We start from the raw sequence: 22,390 nt of genomic DNA on the forward strand, positions 1-22,390 counted from the left end.
ATTGACCTCATGGACTTACTGGGATTGAAATCAATGGTCCGTTGAACTTGCTGGATAAATTCAGGGGTTCTGATGATTTCAGCGCGTTTAGAATGGTTTTTATGCTTTGATACTGGTGATACGTTTCCATCTTCAGTCTCTAACTCATTACAAACTTTATAAATGAAAGACCTGGCAACTTATAAAAAACAAGATATTTCTAAATCGCTATGCTCAGCCTTTATAACCACAATAACGGCATGCCTCTTCATTTCTTGGGTAAGCTGAGGGTCTTCCATTATTATTTTCTGAAACAAAGATTATACAAAGTTAGCAAAAAATGCAGCAATGACCCCAAAAAGATATGTCCTCAACCCTGTATATATGTGTATGTATATGTTTTGTTTTGTCACTTGGAATAGATCCAGAAGACATAGAAACCCTTGATTCGGATCGAGCTGGATGGCGAACAAAAGTGTGAAGTGGAGTGAAAGCGTTTGAAGAGGCCAGGATAGACTCAAAAGAAATCTAAGGAAGAATGTTACGATCGAGAAGGTGAATGACAATGACCTTTTTGTGTGCAGTTTGTGACAGACAATGCCTTTCTTTTGCTCGGCTCAAATCTCATTTGCGAACCCATGGAAAACGAACCTCCACGAACAATTCTGCCTGTATGTCTGTGAACACCTTTGAATGCAGTGTATGCCAGAAGGTTTCCAAATCCAACGGAGGCCTCAAAAGAATATTTTACGATCTACAAAGATCAGAACTTATCTGCAGCTCTTGGTGGTCCAAATCGGACGTGCAATCTATGTGGGTGTCTTTTCAGAACATTGTCTGGTTTAAAAAGCTACGTCAGATGCTATGATGGTTTTAAGGTGTAGGTACAGGAGTTGATCAAACTCTGCATAAGGATTAGACAACCAGCATACATGACATTGGCTGCTAGCACTTTTTACTGCAAAATAAGGGTAGCTTATTCTGTTCAGGCTATATTATTAGCATTATCCTGCGTTTGAGAATTTAAAAATCACTTCTTTAACTTTCTAAGACATCTCAACGGTTCTAAAAGCAAACTTCGTTTGTTTGTTTACGTTTATCATAATTTGAATTTATATATATAATATATTTTTTATAAACACCACACCTTCAGCTTGGCCTTATTTCCAGATCAAAATTCCCCACGTTTATACCAAATAAGACGTATCCATTGCACAAATAACGCCTACTCATTTATTTATTTATTATATTTATTGTATCTTATTTCCAATTTTTTTCTTCTTTTTCCTCATAAACCAAACTCTCTTCTCCTTACGATCAAACGAACTTTTGATGTCGCGGTGGTCGATATCGTGTTTTATTCTTCCGAAGTCGATATAAAAATATTGCAGAACCAGCGAAGTACTGACATCGGATCGATTGCATTTCCACCTCAAACTGTGATTTTTTTTGCACTTTTAGCTTTTACTTGTTTCAGTCATTGGACTGCGACCATGCTGGGGCACTGCCTTGCAGAGTTAAGACGAACAAATCGACTCCAGTACTTAACTTTTGTTTTTGTTTTGTTTTGATTTCTTTTGCTTTTTGTAGTCTGGAGTGTTCTTGAGAGAGAGGTCAATGAGTACGCCCATAACACCAAAGGTTCTTTGAAAGCTGCCATAGTCAAAGTAATGACCAAAATGAACCAGGACCACTTGATTCAAGCATGTAGATCATTTAGATCTCATATAGAAGCAGTTGTTGAAGCTGAAGGTGGCTTTATTGAATAACATTATAGAGAAGAAAGTTTATTTTTATCCTCATAACATTTTTTGATAAATAAAGTTATTATCTGTTATTATATGTTAACCGACCCGTGTGATGGCACTGTGTGTGTGTGTGTGTTTCTCCCACCAACGCTTGACAACCGGTATTGGTTTGTTCACGTCTCCGTAACATAGCCGTTCGGCAAAAGCTACACCGATAGAATTAAAATAAGTATCACGTTAAAAAAAAAAAATAAAAACGGAAAAGTTCCTGGGTCGATTCGTTCGAGTAAAATCCTTCAAGGTGGTGCTCCAGAATGGCCGCAGTCCAATGAGCGAAAGAAGTAAAAGATTAAACAAAGACAAACCATACCTGCATCTTTATCCACGTGCGCGCGCATACACACACGCACGCACGTGTGAATTTGTGTTGTCGTATTCTTCCACATTCCATATCGGATCGTTTAATTGAATTGTGAGGTCATCCTCTCTTTGGAATTTCTGCTCGCTTCTTAGAACAACAAGGAACATTCCTTTTTGTTTAGGAATAATGCAATAAGAAGGAATAAATAGCGAAAATAGAATTAAAAAATCAGGTGAGAAGAAACAACAGAATCGCTTGTCGGCTTACCTTGAACTAGTCTTCATGTCTTCGAGAAAATCTCAGACACATGCATGAGGTTATGTAAGGAAGGAATAAAAAGAAGCTAAAAGTAGATTTAATCTTATTAACACAGGTAAATAACACACAAATTCTTTCTTTCGTTCGTTCTTTTTTCTACCTTTCTTTTTTATTTCATGTTTTGTATAACTTCTAAGATCGTTGTATTTTTAATCCCAGCCCAACTTTAATCCACCTAACCTATACTTTGATCAGACATATTCCAGTCGTAACCACCGCTGCTTTTTAAGTATATCTGGGACTAAATTTCTTCCAACCACTTGGAGGTTTTCAAATTTCTTTTCAGGTTATTAAAAAAAACAAAAACTTCTGATATAGTTTTGTTTGCTGAAAATTACATTAATTTTTTTTACTTAAAATTAACAATAAATAAGTTAGAAGCTTAAAATTAGGCACTTTTAGCAAGACCCAAACAGCATTCAATGTGTTGCCGTTTATTTTTAAGACAATACATAGGATGTAATTTGGTTGGTATTTCTAGCACGTTAAGTGATCGTGTAGTTACTTCGTTGTTCAATCACTGAGATGTCGGTTTTTGTTTAGTCGTCCCATGTCGGTTAGGGTTAGATATAGATAGATAGACAGACAGATAGATAGACATAGATAGATAGATAGATAATAGGCAGGTGGATAGATAGATAGATAGATAGATCGACGTACAGGTCGTGTAGTTACCTCCCATCAACGCAGGAACGGGCTTACAAAGGAACCTCTAACACACACACTCGATCTATCAGAAACAGCAGTCAAGTTTCCCTCAAGTCTCATTCTACTGTCTTTAAAAAAAGGAAGCGCATGCTGGCAAAAATAGTCTCAGATATAAACAAAGTTACGATAGTCACGGCAAGAACGTCCTTCGATTATGTGTTTGCTTTGTCGAAACCGACATGGAACGAAATAGATGAACAGACATAGAGAAAGATAGGGAAATAAACAAATTGTTAAAGAGGTAGATAGACAGAGATGGACATACATGTAGGTAGACAGACAGATAGATAGATAGAGAGAGATAGATAGGTAGGTAGATAGATACACAGATAGACAGAAATAAGATAAATACACACACTCACACGCACACACTTGTAAAGAGAGAGAGAAGGAGAGATACGAACGAATGTCTTGGTGCCTATACACAAGAAAACAGATATTGAGTTATAAGGTTGGCAGGGATTATGGTGGTGAAGGTGGGTTTAGAACCGTCTCTTTCTTTACGGTTACATACAGCCGGCCGGGGTGCAAAAATAAGTATCGCATCACGGTTATAATACTTGATTCATTAAAGTTAGTCGCACATTAAATTAGTTAGCCTCATTTTTGATATTTTTAGTGTCATTAATCATGATAATACATTTATCAGAACTATAATAATAGTTCTATCGTAACTTTTAGTTTTTTTTTTTTGATAAAAAAAAACATGAGTATTGCACGTATATAATTGTATATCTACTTTTGCACCACCCTGTATATATACAACTAAAATGTTATATTTATCATAAAGTAAATCCCCCAGCAGTCAGTATCCCCGGGAATATTGGCCTTTCTTTACAATAGAAATATTTTAGGAAAGTGAAATTTTATTAAAAAAAATTTTATTTTTGTTTAAAATTTGTCTGGTGGGGGATTTAGTCCTGATACCATATGTATGTATGTATGTACGTACGTATGTACACGATGAGTTTTTTTCAGTTTGCTTCTACCAAATTCAGTCAGAAGGCCTTGGTCGGCTCGGGTCTATAGTGGAAGGTGTCATGCAGTGGGACTGAACTCAAGACCACATGGTTGGGAAGCAAGCTTTTTAGCCACACAGGGCAATTAATTACTTTAAAGATAATTACTGATGTACACCTTGTCAAACTTCTATGATAACAATTAAAAATCTTGTTCATCATTAATGTTGTCCACATTTTTTTTTTTTTGCTTGTTTTTATTTATTTCCACTGACCGAGGTAATGGAAATAGTTCGAGCCGTAGAGTGCTTCGTTAATTAATTATACCCTGTTAGTAGTATTTAAATTATTTATTTCTCTTCAAGAAAACACAAAATCTCTAGAGATGATTAAATCAGATACCCACCACCACCACCACCACTACATATATTATTAGCCTTAATCCGCAACCAAAAGATACTAATTGTTATTAAACACAGGCATGCCTCAACTTACATCGTTTTCGAGTTCCGTCTTTTTCAAGATTACAACTTTTTTTCTTTTTTAAAGAAATTAGTGATAAAAAAACAAAAATACACCTTAATTTCAGTCGCTTTATCCAACTCTGCAACAATCTCAGCGAAGATATTCAAAGGCATAAGAATACTACAAAAAAGACCTAAAAACCAATTTTTAAGGGGAAAATCCTACAAAATACATGTGAAAATGCATACAAACCATTTAAAATAATAATAAAATTATAATGATAATAAAATAATAATTTTATTATAGTGCTCAGGTGCCGTACAACTCATCAATTATTATTAAAATAATAATAAAATTATAATAATAATAAGATTATTGAGTTTAGCGCTCTGGTGCCGTACAACTCATCAATTATTATTAAAATAATAATAAAATTATAATAATAATAAAATAGTAATAAGATTATTGAGTTTAGCGCTCAGGTGCCGTACAACTCATCAATTATTATTAAAATAATAATAAAATAATAATAAGATTATTGAGTTTAGTGCTCAGGTGCCATACAACTCATCAAAGGTGTTATGTACAGTAGATAGAATTATGTACAGGAATCAGGAAAGTGAACAGTGTATGAGTCATGATATACATGTGTGCATGTGTATGGGGCGGAGGGATATCAGGTGTAGTGTTGGTAGATTTTAGGAAGCATGGAGGTTTCAAAGAATGCAATGTCTTGGCAACTAACATCTGATGCAGGTAGTTTGTTCCATGCTTCAGCAATTCTACAAATATAAGCGAATAAAGATTCAAACATGCTTTTTCGTGTTATGTTGTTTTTTCGAGTTACATCACATGTCTTTGATCAGTGGTTCTCAACCATTTTTGATTTCCATTTTATTCTGATGGATCTTCGTAGCCATTTGATGTTTCAAAAAATCCCATTGAGTTTTTATAAAGAAATATCCTCAACGGTTGTTATATTTTTTTGATAACATAATAGGTTAGATAGGACGATGTCTATATCACAATAACCAGTAATATGTTGTGCATTTATAGTAATATTACGATCATGAAATTAGCATTAGCTTATCTCACTCTTCCTTGGAGAACCCTTAGGAACTTTTTGGGGAACCCTAGGATTCTGGGGAACCCCAATTGAGAAATGCTGCTCAGGAGAATCCATGCACCAGTAACTTGTTGGCACTCCGTCGCTTACGACGTTGAGGGTTCCAGTTGATCCGATCAACGGAACAGCCTGCTCGTGAAATTAACGTGTGAGTGGCTGAGCACTCCACAGACACGTGTACTCTTAATGTAGTTCTCGGGGATATTCAGCGTGACACAGTGTGACAAGGCTGACCCTTTGAAATACAGGTACAGTAACTATAATAAGCACATAAGGTGGTGATCTGGCAGAATTGTTAGCACAAGGTGCTTGGGGAGTCTGGAAGTGCCCTGGTCCTTCCTATCTGATGGTTCATTCATAACCCTGTTAGGTTTTCTTTGTTTTCGGTTGTCATCAGTGATTGAAATAGGTTTTGGGAAGGTTCTACCGAGAATTTATGATCAGGGGGTCAGAGAAGCACCATCAGAGTGGTATGAACCGGTGCAGTTGTAAACCAGTGTAGGTCATTTTTGTTTTCTTTTTAATATTCATTTTAGGCAACTTTTTGAGATCATGTGAGTTACACTGAGTACGGTTATTTCACAAACACACACACTCACATTCACCCAAGCTCTTTCTTTATTTATTTCCCTCTCTCTCTCTCACACACACACACTCACATTCACCCAAGCTCTTTCTTTATTTATTTCCCTCTCTCTCTCACAAACACACACACTCACATTCACCCAAGCTCTTTCTTTATTTATTTCCCTCTCTCTCTCACAAACACACACACTCACATTCACCCAAGCTCTTTCTTTATTTATTTCCCTCTCTCTCTCACACACACACACTAATGTTATTCGCTTCAACCCACTTTGCTAAAATTCTTCTCCAGCTTTCAATTGAAATCTGAGCTGCATTTTGACAGAATGGAAGTGGAGCATTAAATTCATGGATTGTTGAACAGCTAAAGAACATATCCACATGAAGCAACATGAATGCACACAAATACTTGATCACCACCAGACCGGTCTATGTCACCGAGTCATCTTGTTTTCAAATTCATTCAAGGCGCAGGAGTGGCTGTCTGGTAAGTGACTTGCTTACCAACCACATGGTTCCAGGTTCAGTCCCACTGCGTGGCACCTTGGGCAAGTGTCTTCTACTATAGCCTCGGGCTGACCAAAGACTTGTGAGTGGATTTGGTAGACGGAAACTGAAAGAAGCCCATCGTGTATATGTATGTGTGTGTATATGTTTGTGTGTCTGTGTTTGTCCCCCCAACATCGCTTCACAACTGATGGTGGTGTGTTTACGTCCACGTAACTTACTGGTTCGGCAAAAGAGACTGATAGAATAAGTACTAGGCTTACAAAGAATAAGTCCTGGGGTCGATTTGCTCAACTAAAGGCGGTGCTCCAGCATGGCCGCAGTCAAATGACTGAAACAAGTAAAAGAGTATCATACAATTTGTTCCAATTCATATTCACTTGTGAATTTATACAAAATTCACATTTATGCATTTGAATCTCATCAGAGTTAATATTTGTCTAAAAGATAGACAAAGATTTCATGCAAAGACTGCTAAATCATAAAATAGACTGATTTAAAATATATCTATGTTTCCTGGCATAAGCGTTAATAATTTAGAAATATAATTAAATATAATAAAAACAAAACCAAAATTCAAATAGATAAAATAAATCAAATTAGCAAAACAATTACAACGGTCTTAAAATGTTCTTATGCATTTTTAATAATATTAATCTAAAGATATTTTAATCCAAAATAATCACTGCCCACTTTTATTACATAAAATCTATATAATCATCATCATCATCATCATCATTTAACGTCTGCTTTCCATGCTAGCATGGGTTGGACGATTTGACTGAGGACTAGTGAAACCCGATGGCTACACCAGGCTCCAATCTGATTTGGCAGAGTTTCTACAGCTGGATGCCCTTCTTAACGCCAACCACTCCAAGAGTGTAGTGGGTGCTTTTACGTGCCACCGGCATGAAGGCCAGTCAGGCGGTACTGGCAACGGCCATGCTCAAAATGGTGTATTTTACGTGCCACCTGCATGCACAATCTTGCTTGAATGTCTTTACATGTGCCACCGGCACAAGTGCCAGGAAGGCGTCGTTGGGCACAGGGGCCATCACGAATTCGCTTTCGCTTACCTACGTTAAGAATTTATGGTGGAGAATGAAATATATCTTATTTAAAATTTCTATTTACTATTATGAAAAAATAAATAAGGTTATATTTTATTCACACACTATATACATTAAAAATCTTTTAATCAACAATTTATTAATTCAAAAAGTTTCTACTAAATACGCCGTTGTTGAACAAATGTATAAAGTTATGATTGTTATAAACTAAGCTATCTCTCACATAAAAATGATAATAATATGTAATTAAATAAAGTAGCAGAATTTTACTTAGTTTTACAGCAGGAAGTAAATTAGAGTAAGCCTACAGTTTTATTTTTTTACAATTTTTATGTGCATATTATAAGTGGTTGTCGTGATTAAAAACATTTCTTTTGTAAGTACGTATTTCCGGTTATTTTTCCGTTCGTAATGAATGTATAAATATATAAACATTGATTTACAATGGTATTTTCCCCTGATGTCTTGCAAACAACTTGCACATGAAAGTGCTGCCATTTGAGAACTCCGCATACCGGAAGCCAGCAAGTGTATGGGGGTCACCAGGAGAGAATGCGCGCCGTTTCGGAGCCTACCTCTCGATGGCATCATTGCACCCCATCCCCCACCTCACTGATATGAGGCCCTGCTTGCTAGATCAACTGTTTATTAAATATAGCTCAATATTTCTCTAGCCATCGCTCATCGTCTCTTTTTAACCAAATCCAGTGCCTAGCCATTTCCACTGTAGTTTGGATATCGGTCATGGTGATATTTACCTTACAATGAGTTAGGTCTAACGGTAACAACAGTTGTCTCACACTGTGTCCAAGTAAATCTGTTATTTACTTGTTAATTACTAAGAATAATGTTTATATTAGTATACATAAATAGATTAGAATAATTCTTAAATATAATTATATATCTTTTTGTTTGAATAATTATGCATGGATGAATATTTCTTGTAGATCCTATGATGTTATTGTTGGCACTCCGACGCTTATGACGTCGAGGGTTCCAGTTGATCCGATCAATGGAACAGCCTGCTCGTGAAATTAACGTGCAAGTGGCTGAGCACTCCACAGACATGTGTACCCTTAACATAGTTCTTGGGGGAGATTCAGCGTGACACAGAGTGAGACAAGTTTGGCCCCTTTGAAATATAGGTACAACAGAAACAGGAAGAAAGAGTGAGAGAAAGTTGGGGCGAAAGAGTACAGCAGGGTTCTCCACCATCCCCTACCGGAGCCTCGTGGAGCTTTAGGTGTTTTCACTCAATAAACACTCACAATGCCTGGTCTGGGAATCAAAACAGCGATCCTACGACCGCGAGTCTGCTGCCCTAACCACTGGGCCATTGGCCTCCACACGAATACACTAAAGTAACATAAAAATGAAGTGACTTGCTGAAGGGTAGCATTTTATCAATTCATTTATACTATGTGTTCTATAAAGACTAGACCTCATTGATATGGAATAAAGAGCTTAGATCAAGTATACTATGTACTGCCCCCATCAAGATTTGAACTAGTGATTTTATAATAATGAGCAGTCACACTGCTTACCATTAGGCCACAGCCAAATGCTCTAATTATATACAGTATGTTATCAATTAATCTATATTGTGTGTACTATTACGAGAAGTGAATACAGCAGAAGCACATATTTGTAATAAATAAACAAATGGATTAATATTGATAGGAAAACTTGATAAATGGCAACTAATTAGAAAAGCCTTCGTTAGCTGACATTTTGTGTTATTGATTTCTCAATTTGTTTTGTTTTTTTACAAAGGAGAATTTTTTTTTTGACATTGAACCTAAATAAAAATGACCCCCACAAATAAACTGAGATGCAGGAATAACCATACCTCTGCCTATCAATCTATGTTCATCATTGATTGCTTTATATAAATATCATCATCATCACCATCATCATCATTGTCGTTTCACCCCTTAGTATTTAAGCAGGCCATTTCCAACCCAAATATTCTCCCTGTTTTATGCTCAAACTGGCCAGATTCGTTCCCTCACACCTACCCTACAATGTCAGTCTAAAAATTAACAGTTTTATATTAACTGTGTATATTCCTTACTTGAAAAGCAGGTAAGGGTTAGCAACGTATCAGGCATTCCAGCTATAAAACCACTGCCTCAGTTATATATTCCTCTAACCCAGTGGGTCTCGACTGGGGTCCATATGACCCCTAGAGGACCATATAAGGTTTTTGGAGGTCCACACAAGCAAACTTGTAAATTAGGGACTATTAAGGGTCGATGAAAAATTTTGTTTCCAATGTATGTATTGCAAGAAACAGCTGGGTTTCTTTCCCTAACATTTTACATGGTTCAACCCACATGAGTTAATGCGTGAAAAACAAAATAGGGATTTTGAAAGAAGTAGCTATAAATCTAGTTTTTAAACCTTGAAGGGCTATGGGGGTCAACCAGAATAAAATTGCAATCAAAAGGGGTCCACACAAGCTAAATAATAAATTGGGGACTATTGAGGGTCCATGAAAAAGTTTTTATTTAGATGTATTGGTATGTATTGCAAGAAACAGCCAGATTTCTTTCTCTGACATTTTAAATAGTTCAACCTACACAAGTTAATGTGTGAAAAACTAAATAGGAATTTTGAAAGAAGTATCTTAAACATTAAATGGCTTTGAGAGGGTCCACCAGAGTAAAATGGTAATCAAAGGGGTCTGTAGGTAAAAAAATGGTTGGGAACCACTGGTCTAACCCATGCTGGCATGGATAATCAGTCATAAAACTTAACAAGTTCTTACATAATGTGTTACACCCAAAATATGCTGCTTGGGGCAGATTGCAATTCCTCATCCCTCCATCCATAAAATATTTAGAATGTTGTGAGAAAGCACCAACCAAACACAGTTATCACGGGACAGATATTGCTTAGGCGTTCAGTCTGATGCCCAAACGAACTCGTCAACCTACTGTTCTAATTAGCAGCTCTATATCAATCTAAATGAAGCTGCCACTCCTAAGTTGGTGAAATGCACAGCAATAGCATGGTTATGTTATTTTAAAAGAAGCTGCTACTGCTAACTTAGAACTGTAATATATATATCTATAGCTAGGCTATATTAATTAAAAAAAACCATGACTGCTAACTTTGCCATACATGTACCATTAACTACGTTTTATTAAGTTGAGCAGTTTGGTGTAGTGTTTATATATGCCATCGTTTCTGACAGCCCACTTTCGTTTCTATAAGGAGTAGCTGACCATGTTAGAAATATTCTGCAGACAGCACTGGCCAACCTGATTTCTTCATTGGTTCTGGTTAGTATTCTAAAGTCGGTTGTTCCACAAAAATCTAAGCCTCGCCAACCAGTCGGATCCTCTTCAGTTAACTTGAGAAATGTGCGTCTTACGGAACTTCTCCTAATGAGGTGAAAGCTTTGTAGCTTTCCTTTTTGTTGTTGTAAGTTTTGTTTTGAAAGCGTGAACAGTGAATGTGTGTGTGTGTGTATATTTATATATATACACACACACACACACAGATCTTTACAATGGCTAACAAAGTAAGTCTGAAGTATTTTATATCAACATCAACATCATCATCATCATCAACATCATCATCATCATCATCATCATCATCATCATCACTGTTTAACATCCACTTTCCTTGCTGTCGTAATTTGGACAAAATGCTACTAAAATGCTACTATATAAATATATATATATATATATATATCAGTTTTATCTGTCCGTCTATCTATCTATCTATCTATCTATCTATCACACATTCTCTCTCTCTCTCTCTCTCTCTCTCTCTCTCTCTCTCTCTCTCTCTCTCTCGATATATATATATATATATATATATATATATATATATATATATATATATATCTATATATATATATTATTTTGTTTAAAAGAGTTCCAACACTGTCTATTTTTTATGTTTTATTTATATTCCTGCAGAACTAATGTGGGGTATAGAATATGGAATATACAATATATAATATAATATACAATATACAATATAAAATAAAATAAAAATGGATGGCACCATGAAAGAAAGTATTGAATGTAGATGAAATATTGAGTGTTCAATATAAAGGATCAAATATATAAATATATAAATATAAATATATAAAGGCGACTCGAGTTTCAGGGCTATTTCCCTTCGTCATGGCCGGTATGACGGACAGTCTGTTAAAGTCTGTCATACCGGCCATGACGAAGGGAAATAGCCCTGAAACTCGAGTCGCCTTTATATATTTATATTTATATATTTATATCTACAATTAAGAGCCCTATCTACTCGCTGGCGGTACCTACCCACCACTACCCATTTTCCTTTATTCAAAAATTCTTATCGCTCCTTAAAATTATGGCTTTTAAGTGTTGATTTCTCAGCCCAAGAATTACAGCGTGATGTGCTGCTTGACTGGTCCCCCCTCTCTCTCTCTCTCTCTCTCTTTATATATATATATGATGATGATGATGATGATCTTTTCTCCCGCCATGCCTCTGTCTACCCCTCCATCCTCTCTCTCCCCTTCGTAGTTTTTCCTTAAGGTCTTCAGGTTCTGGCTATATATAAATGAGAAACCCATTCTAAATTATCTCGCTGACGTACTACGACGAAATACCCAAGATGCAGATAAGATAGAGATTTTTTATTTATTTACGGCCTCAAACATCTCAATACCTTGCGCTTTAGTTTTGCCCCCTATTATTTATCTTGTTTCTCTCCATGAAATTCAATTGAATTCAGTTGTTGTCTTAAATTCATGCTTATTCATTTTCTAAGCTTCCTAAATTCATGCTACGTTATATTCTAATCACCCAGAATTCATTGCTCTTTTAAAAAATTACGATTTATGCATTGTTGTCTCTCAAATATTTAAAATCTACAATTAAGAGCCCTATCTACTCGCTGGCGGTAACCCGCCCTCCCACCCCCTCCACCGGAAGTTCATTCGTCTGTCATCCCTCTGTCATCCCTCTGTCATCCCTCTGTCATCCCACCCCCTCCACCGGAAGTTCATTCCTCTGTCATCCCACCCCCTCCACCGGAAGTTCATTCCTCTGTCATCCCACCCCCTCCACCGGAAGTTCATTCCTCTGTCATCCCACCCCCTCCACCGGAAGTTCATTCCTCTGTCATCCCACCCCCTCCACCGGAAGTTCATTCCTCTGCCATCCCCACCCCCTCCACCGGAAGTTCATTCCTCTGCCATCCCACCCCCTCCACCGGAAGTTCATTTCTCTGTCATCCCGCCCCCTCCACCGGAAGTTCATTCCTCTGTCATCCCACCCCCTCCACCGGAAGTTCATTCCTCTGTCATCCCACCCCCTCCACCGGAAGTTCATTCCTCTGTCATCCCGCCCCCTCCACCGGAAGTTCATCCCTCTGTCATCCTGTCAACCTCGGCTGTCTCCCGGAACCCATCTAGTGGCCTTGGCCATCCTCTCCCCTACCTTTGGGTAGCGCATTAAGGTTGAAAAATGTTTGCAGGTTGTAGGTACTGTTTTGCTTATGAATTCTTCCAATTGCAAGTTTTCTTTTCAGGTACACGACACTGCTTTTCCCCTTCCCAGGCTACAGGCCCACACCCCCAACACCCATACTGTTAGGATTGGCACTCTCAACGTCGGCACGCTGAAAGGTAGATCTGGTGAAATTGTTGAGATGCTTGAACGGAGATGCGTAGATATGTGCTGCATCCAGGAAGTAAGATGGAGAGGAGGTTCTGCAAGGTTCCTCACAGGCAAAGAACACAGGTACAAGATTTTCTGGGCAGGGAACACTGACGGGGTCGGGGGCGTAGGAATACTTCTAGCGGAGAAATGGGTGGATAAGGTAATCGAGGTCGTTAGAGTAAGTGACAGAGTACTTAAGATCAGACTAGTGCTTCATCATAGATTAGCTACTGTCATCTCAGCCTATGCACCTCAACCTGGGCTACCAGATGGTCTGAAAGACCAATTCTATGACACCCTCTTGCAAACTACCTCGTCGACGAGTGACAGGGACCTTCTCTTTGTGGCTGGAGACTTCAACGGTCATGTCGGACGTCGTGCTGGGGGCTTCCATGGCATACATGGAGGCTATGGCTTCGGTTCCCGCAACGAGGAGGGAACCAGACTGCTGGAGTTCTGTGATGCAACCAATCTTATGGTCTGCAATACCAACTTCAGGAAACCTGCCAGTCACCTAGTCACCTACCGCTCCGGCAGACACTCTAGCCAAATCGACTACATCCTCGCCAGAAATAGGGAAAGAGGGCGGCTTATAAATGCCAAAACCTACCCTGGCGAAGAATGTACCCCACAACATAGATTAGTAGTTAGCGACTTTGGGATCAAGGCAAAATGGGTGCCCAGAATTAGACAGGCTTGGAGAAGAAGGGTGTGGAAGCTTAAAGACCCTGCAAACGGACAGAGACTTAGAGACAAGTTACTTGAAGCATTTAACGAAATAGAAGGGGATATAGCATCATACAACGTGGAAGACAATTGGAGATTTCTGCGGGACAACCTGTTGAAAGCCACCGACCAGATTTGTGGGTGGTGTAAGGTCCCCTCCCAACCCAGAGTAACGTGGTGGTGGAACAAGGAGGTAGACAGGGCTATTAGACAAAAGAAACAAGCTTGGAAGGACTGGAAGAACAGTGGTAGCAGGGAATTGTACCAATGTGCCAGAAGGGAGGCTAGGCGACAGGTTTATTTAGCCAGAGGGGAAGCAGATAAGGAAAGATTTGCCAATGTTCTGCGCCGTGAGGACCAAAGACTCGAGGTATTTCGTGTTGCAAGACAGTGTAGGAGAGAGAATAGTGATGTTGTAGGAGAGAAATGTGTTCGCATGGATGATGGTACGCTTGCATTAAATGAGGATGCAAAGAAAGAGGTCTGGAGATGCCACTACGATAGATTGCTTAATAAAGAGAATGAATGGGAGAAAGAGAGCCTGCCTTATGTCGACCCAATAGAGGGACCAGCTATCCGAGTTGATAGTACCAGGGTAGATAAAGCAATTAAGAGTATGAAGACCGGGAAAGCCCCCGGCCCATCAGGAATCACTGCAGAGATGCTCAAAATATCTGGCAGTGTTGGCTATAGCCTAGTCACCCGTATTACGAACCAGGTGATACACGAAGGAGTCATACCCTATGACTGGTGTAGCAGCATCATAGTCAACTGCTACAAAGGTAAAGGGGACGCTTTAGATACAAATAATTACAGAGGCATCAAGCTGTTAGATCAGGTTATGAAAGTTACAGAGAGGGTCATAGCCCAACTAATTAGGGAGCGAATCAATTTAGATGAGATGCAGTTTGGGTTCGTGCCAGGTAAAAGCACTACTGATGCCTTATTTCTAGTGAGACAGTTGCAAGAGAAATACCTAGCCAAGGATAAACCTCTGTACCTGGCTTTCGTTGACATGGAGAAAGCCTTTGACAGGGTCCCCCGATCCCTTATCTGGTGGTCAATGAGGAAACTTGGGATAGAAGAATGGCTAGTGAGAGCTGTGCGAGCCATGTACAGAGATGCGGCCAGTAAGGTGAGGGTTGGAAATGAGTACAGCAATGAATTCCGGGTAGAGGTAGGGGTCCACCAAGGTTCCGTCCTCAGCCCCCTATTATTTACCATAGTCCTCCAGGCAATCACAGAGGAGTTCAAGACAGGTTGCCCCTGGGAGCTCCTCTATGCTGATGACCTTGCCCTAATTGCGGAGTCACTATCAGAACTAGAGGAGAAGTTTCAGGTGTGGAAGCAAGGTCTAGAATTGAAGGGCCTTAGAGTCAACCTAGCTAAAACCAAAATCCTAATAAGTAGGAAGGTAGATAAAACACAAACCCCTTCAGGTAGATGGCCCTGCTCAGTATGTAGAAAAGGAGTAGGTAGTAACTCTATAAGATGTACCCGGTGCAAGCTATGGACACATAAGAGGTGCAGCAACATCAAAGGCAGGTTAACTAGCAAGTTAGTTTTTGTTTGTGGCAGATGTTCAGGTGCAATAAAGACTGCAAACAAACAGGAAACAACTTCTATCTCATTCCAGGGTGAAAAACTAGAGGTAGTCGATAGCTTCCGCTATCTGGGCGACCAAGTTAGTAGTGGGGGTGGGTGCGCTGAAAGTGTAGCTGCTAGAATAAGAATAGCCTGGGCAAAGTTTAGAGAGCTCTTACCCCTGCTGGCGACAAAGGGACTCTCACTCAGAGTAAAAGGCAGACTGTATGACGCATGCGTACGAACAGCCATGCTACATGGCAGTGAAACATGGGCTGTAACTGCTGAGGACATACGTAAGCTCGCAAGGAATGAAGCCAGTATGCTCCGTTGGATGTGTAATGTCAATGTGAATACCCGTCAGAGTGTAAGTATCTTGAGAGAAAAGCTGAACATTAGAAGCATCAGTTGTGGCGTGCAAGAGAGACGATTTCGCTGGTATGGACATGTGGTGAGAATGGAGGAGGATAGCTGCGTGAAAAAGTGCCACACCCTAACAGTTGAGGGAACCCGTGGAAGAGGTAGGCCCAGGAAGACCTGGGCTGAGGTGGTGAGGCAAGACCTTCGTACATTGGGCCTCACCGAGGCGATGACTACTGACCGAGACCTTTGGAAATGGGCTGTGCGTGAGAAGACCCGGCAAGCCAAGTAAGATCGTTGCCAGTGCCCCTGGACTGGTTCTTGTGCGGGTGGCACATGAGATGCACCATTTTGAGCGTGGCCGTTGCCAGTACCGCCTGACTGGCTCCTGTAGGATTTTCGAGCGAGATCGTTGCCAGTGCCCCTGGACTGGCTTGTGCGGGTGGCACATAAAAGACACCATTTCGAGCGTGGCCGTTTTCGTGCGGGTGACACGTAAAAGCACCCACTACACTCTCTGAGTGGTTGGCGTTAGGAAGGGCATCCAGCTGTAGAAACTCTGCCAAATCAGACTGGAGCCTGGTGTTGCCATCCGGTTTCACCAGTCCTCAGTCAAATCGTCCAACCCATGCTAGCATGGAAAGCGGACGTTAAACGATGATGATGATGATGATGATGATCCTTTATATTGAACACTCAATATTTCATCTACATTCAATACTTTCTTTCATGGTGCCATCCATTTTTATTTTATTTTATTTTATATTGTATATTGTATATTATATTATATATTGTATCTTTCATATTCTATACCCCACATTAGTTCTGCAGGAATATAAATAAAACATAAAAAACAGACAGTGTTGGAACTCTTTTAAACAAAATAATATATTCCTCTATACACAATCATACAAAAAAACCACCTTTTTTGTATTTATTTTTACTCGCATATATATATATATATATATATATATATATACATATATACACACATACAGGGTGCGGTGAATATATCGTCGTCTAGATTATGTGAAAATGAAAATAACACTGACAACTCATTTTAACAGATATATTTACCAAAATTTATTTGTTTTGCTTGGCTATTTCAATACTGTTATTACACACACATACTTTCTCTCTCTCTGTTTCTGTCTCTCTCTCTGTCACACATGCACGAACATGTGTGTGTGTGTCTATCTATCTATCTATCTATCTATCTAGCTATCTATCTATTTATCTATCTATCTATCTAACTATTTCTCTCTCTCTCTCTCTCTCTATCTATCTATCTATCTATCTATCTATCTAACTATTTCTCTCTCTACCTATCTATCTATCTATCTATCTATCTATCTATCTATCTATCTATCTATCTATCTATCTGCTGTGTGGTAAGCAGCTTGTTTCCAAGTCACCTGGTTCCAGGTTCAGTCCCACTGCATGGCTCCTTGTAAGTAAATTTGATGGACAGAAACTGAAAGAAGCCCATTATATGTGTGTTTGTGTTCCACCCCGCCATCACAGCTTGACAGCTGGTGTTGGTGTGTTTGCATCCCTGTAACTTAGCGGCTCAGCAAAAGAGACTAATAGAATAAGTATCAGGCTTAAAAAATATGTCCTGGTGTTGATTTGTTTGACTAAAACCTTTCAACGTGGTGCTCCAGTATGGCCACAGTCAAATGACTGAAACGAGTAAAAAAATAAAAGAATATACATGTGCACACACACACACACACTCCGCCCCCTGCCAATCTCTTCTCTTCATGCATCTATCTGAAATAGGGTCCTTTACAAGGATGTCACCATATAAATGATGTGCCTTTGAGATGTGGGCACAAAGAAGACATTTGAGAAAATCATGGTCAGAACGTGGCCCCACCACTGGTGCTGCTGCTGTTGCTGCTGCTACCACTGCCACTACTACTGTAACCTTTTACGTAGTTATTTTTGTGGGAGATTCAGCACAACACACAATGTGACAAAGCTGGCCCCCTTTGAATTACAGGTACGACTCATTTTTGCCAACTGAGTGGACTGGAGGAGCTGCATGAAATAAAGAGTCTTGCTGAAGGCCACAGTGCACAGCTGAGAACTGATTGTGAGTTGAAAACCCCCACTAATGAGTAAGCCATGGGCCTATATGGGTAACAGGAAAATTGGATAGACTTAAAAAGCAACAGTAAACATGTAAGGACTGTGTAAGAAAGACTGATGTGGTGATTGATGGTAATGGATTTGCTGAGGGTGAACAGTCATACCTGTTGCTAATCATGTTGACCATCATCGTCATCATCATCATCATCATCAAGCTGCAGATTTTTAAACTGGACATTAATCCTTTTGATACCAAGCCATCTGAGACTGCCCTTGTCCCTATGATACAAATACCTTTTTTTAAAGCTCAAACTTTTTTGGGGCTGCCGCCCCCTTGACACTCGGGCCGCAGTCCTAGTGCCCCCTTCCCAACTGACCATCACAAACATAAACCTTTTTCTGAAGCAAATTCAAAGCAACTGTATTTCACAAAAAAACTTAACCTAATGAACCCATTATTTTGTTGTTTTTACATGAATCACTACCCCGTTATCGCCCAACGTTTCTTCAGTGCCCCCTTGGAACTTTTCACTGCCCTCAGGAGTGGGGCGGGGCAATGCCGCCCACTTTGGGAACCACTGTTTTAAAGTGATTTAACTTAAAAACTTTCTATCAAAATTCCATGTTAACGACAAAGTTAATTTAGCAAATTTTTCATTATTTTGAAAGGGAAAACCAGTGTATATCATCATAAATATGATGACAAAAGATTAAAGGGATCTAATTCAAAGCCGTCTTCTGTCAACTGGAATATGTTAACGAGAGGGTTAATCTCATTTGTCGTTAAAAATCTACAGAAAACCGGGCACCACCCTACAGCCTAGATTAAAAAGTTAAAATAAAAATATTTTATTTTCAGTCCAACAGTTACTCATGTCACATTAAATATCTTGGTTTCAAGTTTTAGCACAAAGCCAGAAATTTCCAGGGGAGGGGGTAAGTCGATTCCATCAACCCCACTGTTCAACTGGTACTTAGTTTATCAACCCCAGAAAGGATGAAGGGCAAAGCCAGTCTCAACGGAATTTGAACTCAGAATGTAAAGACAGTTGAAATAACCGTTGAGCATTTTGCCTGACATTTTAACAATTCTGCCAGCTAGCCGCCTTTGTCACATAAAATATATTGAAAAGAGAAAATACCAGAGTATTGCAATGTTAAGCAAGATATTCTATTGAATGACACAGCTGTTTGATTTGCTGTGTGAAAAGGACACAAAAGCAACGGGCCGTTTACTTTATTAATATCCTAGTGTTTTGTCCTCATTTAATTCTCTCATTAATTAGTCACTCTTGTGTGAAGCTAACTAATAATTCATCAAAATCTCTACATGGTTCCTGAAGCTGCTAGAAATAGCAGCAAAATTTCCCTTAAAAAGTAGGAAAGGACGTTAAATAATGTTGTCCCAGATTCAATATAGCTGAATAAAAGATAGGATGGCCACATTTGGAATATCTTTCGTCATTAGATTACTGGGTCTGGATTGATCTGGAGTTAAACAACAACAGTCATTTTCCTGTTTGTCTGTCTGTTTGGAGTTCCGTCCCTGATTCATTCAATGTCACATGCGAGACTGGCAGATAATTAAGACCACGAGATATTTTGTGTCCCGCCCTTAATAAAAGAGCTGGTTGGAGGAAACAAACTTGTGACTCTTCTGTTGAGAGACAGACATTGTAGTCACTTGATTACTAGAACTGATTGGGCATGGCAATGTGGTAAGAAGCTTGCTTACCAACCACATGGTTCCAAGTTCAATCCCACTGCCTGGCACCTTGGGCAAGTGTCTTCTACTATAGCTTCGGACCGACCAAAGCCTTGTGAATGGATTTGGTAGACGGAAACTGAAAGAAAACCATCATATATATGTACATATAGATATATATGTATGTGTGTTTGTGTGTGTGTGTTTGTGTGTCTGTTTATCCCCCTAGCATTGCTTGACAACCAATGCTGGTGTGTTTATGTCCCCGTCACTTAGCAGTTCAGCAAAAAAAGACCGATAGAATAAGTACTAGGCTTACAAAGAATAAGTCCCGGGGTCGATTTGCTCGACTAAAGGCGGTGCTCCAGCATGGCCACAGTCAAATGACTGAAACAAGTAAAAGAGTAAATTAATGGTCTATTTTATTCTGGGTAGGAGAGAATAGATTTTCTAAAACCTTTAATCAGATTTAGGCACCATTTTTCGACAAACAGGCCGCATAAGACATGGCATATCAATCATCAGGTGGGCCGCACTATTAAAAAACAAAAGTATCAACATGATTTATTGTTAGGCGTGTAATTCAGTAAGTCCCAACGTCTTCTTAAATCTTTAAAATTCCTCAACTCAAGCAGAAACGAAATTGTTGTTGTTGGCACTCCGTCGCTTACGACGTCAAGGGTTCCAGTTGATCCGATCAACGGAACAGCCTGCTCGTGAAATTAACGTGGCTGAGCACTCCACAGACACGTGTACTCTTAACGTAGTTCTCGGGGATATTCAGCGTGACACAGTGTGACAAGGCTGACCCTTTGAATTACAGGCACAACAGAAACAGGAAGTAAGAGTGAGAGAAAGTTGTGGTGGAAGAGTACAGCAGGGTTCGCCACCACCCCCTGCCGGAGCCTCGTGGAGCTTTAGGTGTTTTCACTCAATAAACACTCACAACGCCCGGTCTGGGAATCGAAACCGCGATCTTATGACCGCGAGTCTGCTGCCCTAACCACTGGGCCATTGCGCCTCCACAGAAACGGAATATACAAGCATGAAATGAAACTCCACATAAATATTTAAGAGTTATCTCCCTTCGGAGCAGTACAAACGCGATATAAATTAACATTTATTTATTGTTCTTTGAACTATTATAAAAAAAAAAACGGGACGAATTATCTTCTTTAATGTCTCGAACTCAAATAATAACATGGTGGAATAATGGGTTATGGTAATATGTGATATGTCTTTGTAAGAAATCATTAGTTGGAAGAATTATTCTGGCTGTTGTTCTTGTTATTTTAACCCCTAATTGACCCAGATCGATCGGACTATGTTCGAAGATATTCTAGTCCGGATCATTCCGTCGGTTTAAAGGTATGTAGGAATGCATTATCGCCGATATTCTTTCTATATTAAGACGGGAGGGTGGGAATTGAGGAAGATTTGGCTACTATTTTAGCAGGCTCTCGTCTTCTGTTATATATATTATATACAGTAATCGCTCGCCATATCGCGGTTTATTTAAGCTTATATCGATTCCTCCCGACAATACGGATTATTTATATATATATATATATATATATATATATATATATATATATATATATATATATATATATATATATATGCGCGTGTGTGTGTGTATCCTGATAAAGACGGTTGCTGCAACTCTTGGTGGGAGGGAATGAGTCGATTACATCGACCCGTACTTATTTTATCGATCCTGAAAGGATGAAAGGTAAAGTCTCCCCCGGCAGAATTTGAACTCAGAACGTAGCGACGGGTGAAATACTGCTAAGCATTTCGTCCAGCGTGCTAACGATTCTGCCAGCTCACCAGCTTAATAATAATAATAATAATAATAATAATAATAATAATAATAATAATAATAATAATAATAATAATAATAATAATAATAATAATAATAATAATAATAATAATAATAATAATAATAATAATAATAATAATAATAATAATAATAATAATAATAATAATAATAATAATAATAATAATAATAATAATAATAATAATAATAATAATAATAATAATAATAATAATAATAATAATAATAATAATAATAATAATAATAATAATAATAATAATAATAATAATAATAATAATAATAATAATAATAATAATAATAATAATAATAATAATAATAATAATAATAATAATAATAATAATAATAATAATAATAATAATAATAATAATAATAATAATAATAATAATAATAATAATAATAATAATAATAATAATAATAATAATAATAATAATAATAATAATAATAATAATAATAATAATAATAATAATAATAATAATAATAATAATAATAATAATAATAATAATAATAATAATAATAATAATAATAATAATAATAATAATAATAATAATAATAATAATAATAATAATAATAATAATAATAATAATAATAATAATAATAA

At 38.2% G+C, this 22,390-nt stretch overlaps 1 protein-coding gene across 3 annotated transcripts in view; it reads left to right on the top strand.

The window, feature by feature from the left end:
* Positions 1-2,152: 2,152 nt before the first annotated feature.
* Positions 2,153-22,390, top strand: part of LOC106877734 (patatin-like phospholipase domain-containing protein 4) — a 32,760-nt gene continuing 12,522 nt past the window's right edge. The window contains exon 1 of one of the 3 annotated variants that reach the window (XM_089337547.1): positions 2,153-2,461. Coding sequence is in view for 1 of the 3 variants with exons in the window: in XM_089337545.1 (XP_089193671.1) it covers positions 11,287-11,355 (69 nt within the window). In the remaining 2 variants the exon portion in view is untranslated. Of the gene's footprint in view, positions 2,462-10,770; positions 11,356-22,390 lie in introns of those variants that run through there. The other 2 variants (XM_089337545.1, XM_089337548.1) reach the window with 2 other exon arrangements.

The sequence above is a fragment of the Octopus bimaculoides genome, chromosome 19, assembly GCF_046866305.1.
Source record: "Octopus bimaculoides isolate indiv1 chromosome 19, ASM4686630v1, whole genome shotgun sequence".
NCBI lineage: Eukaryota > Metazoa > Mollusca > Cephalopoda > Octopoda > Octopodidae > Octopus > Octopus bimaculoides.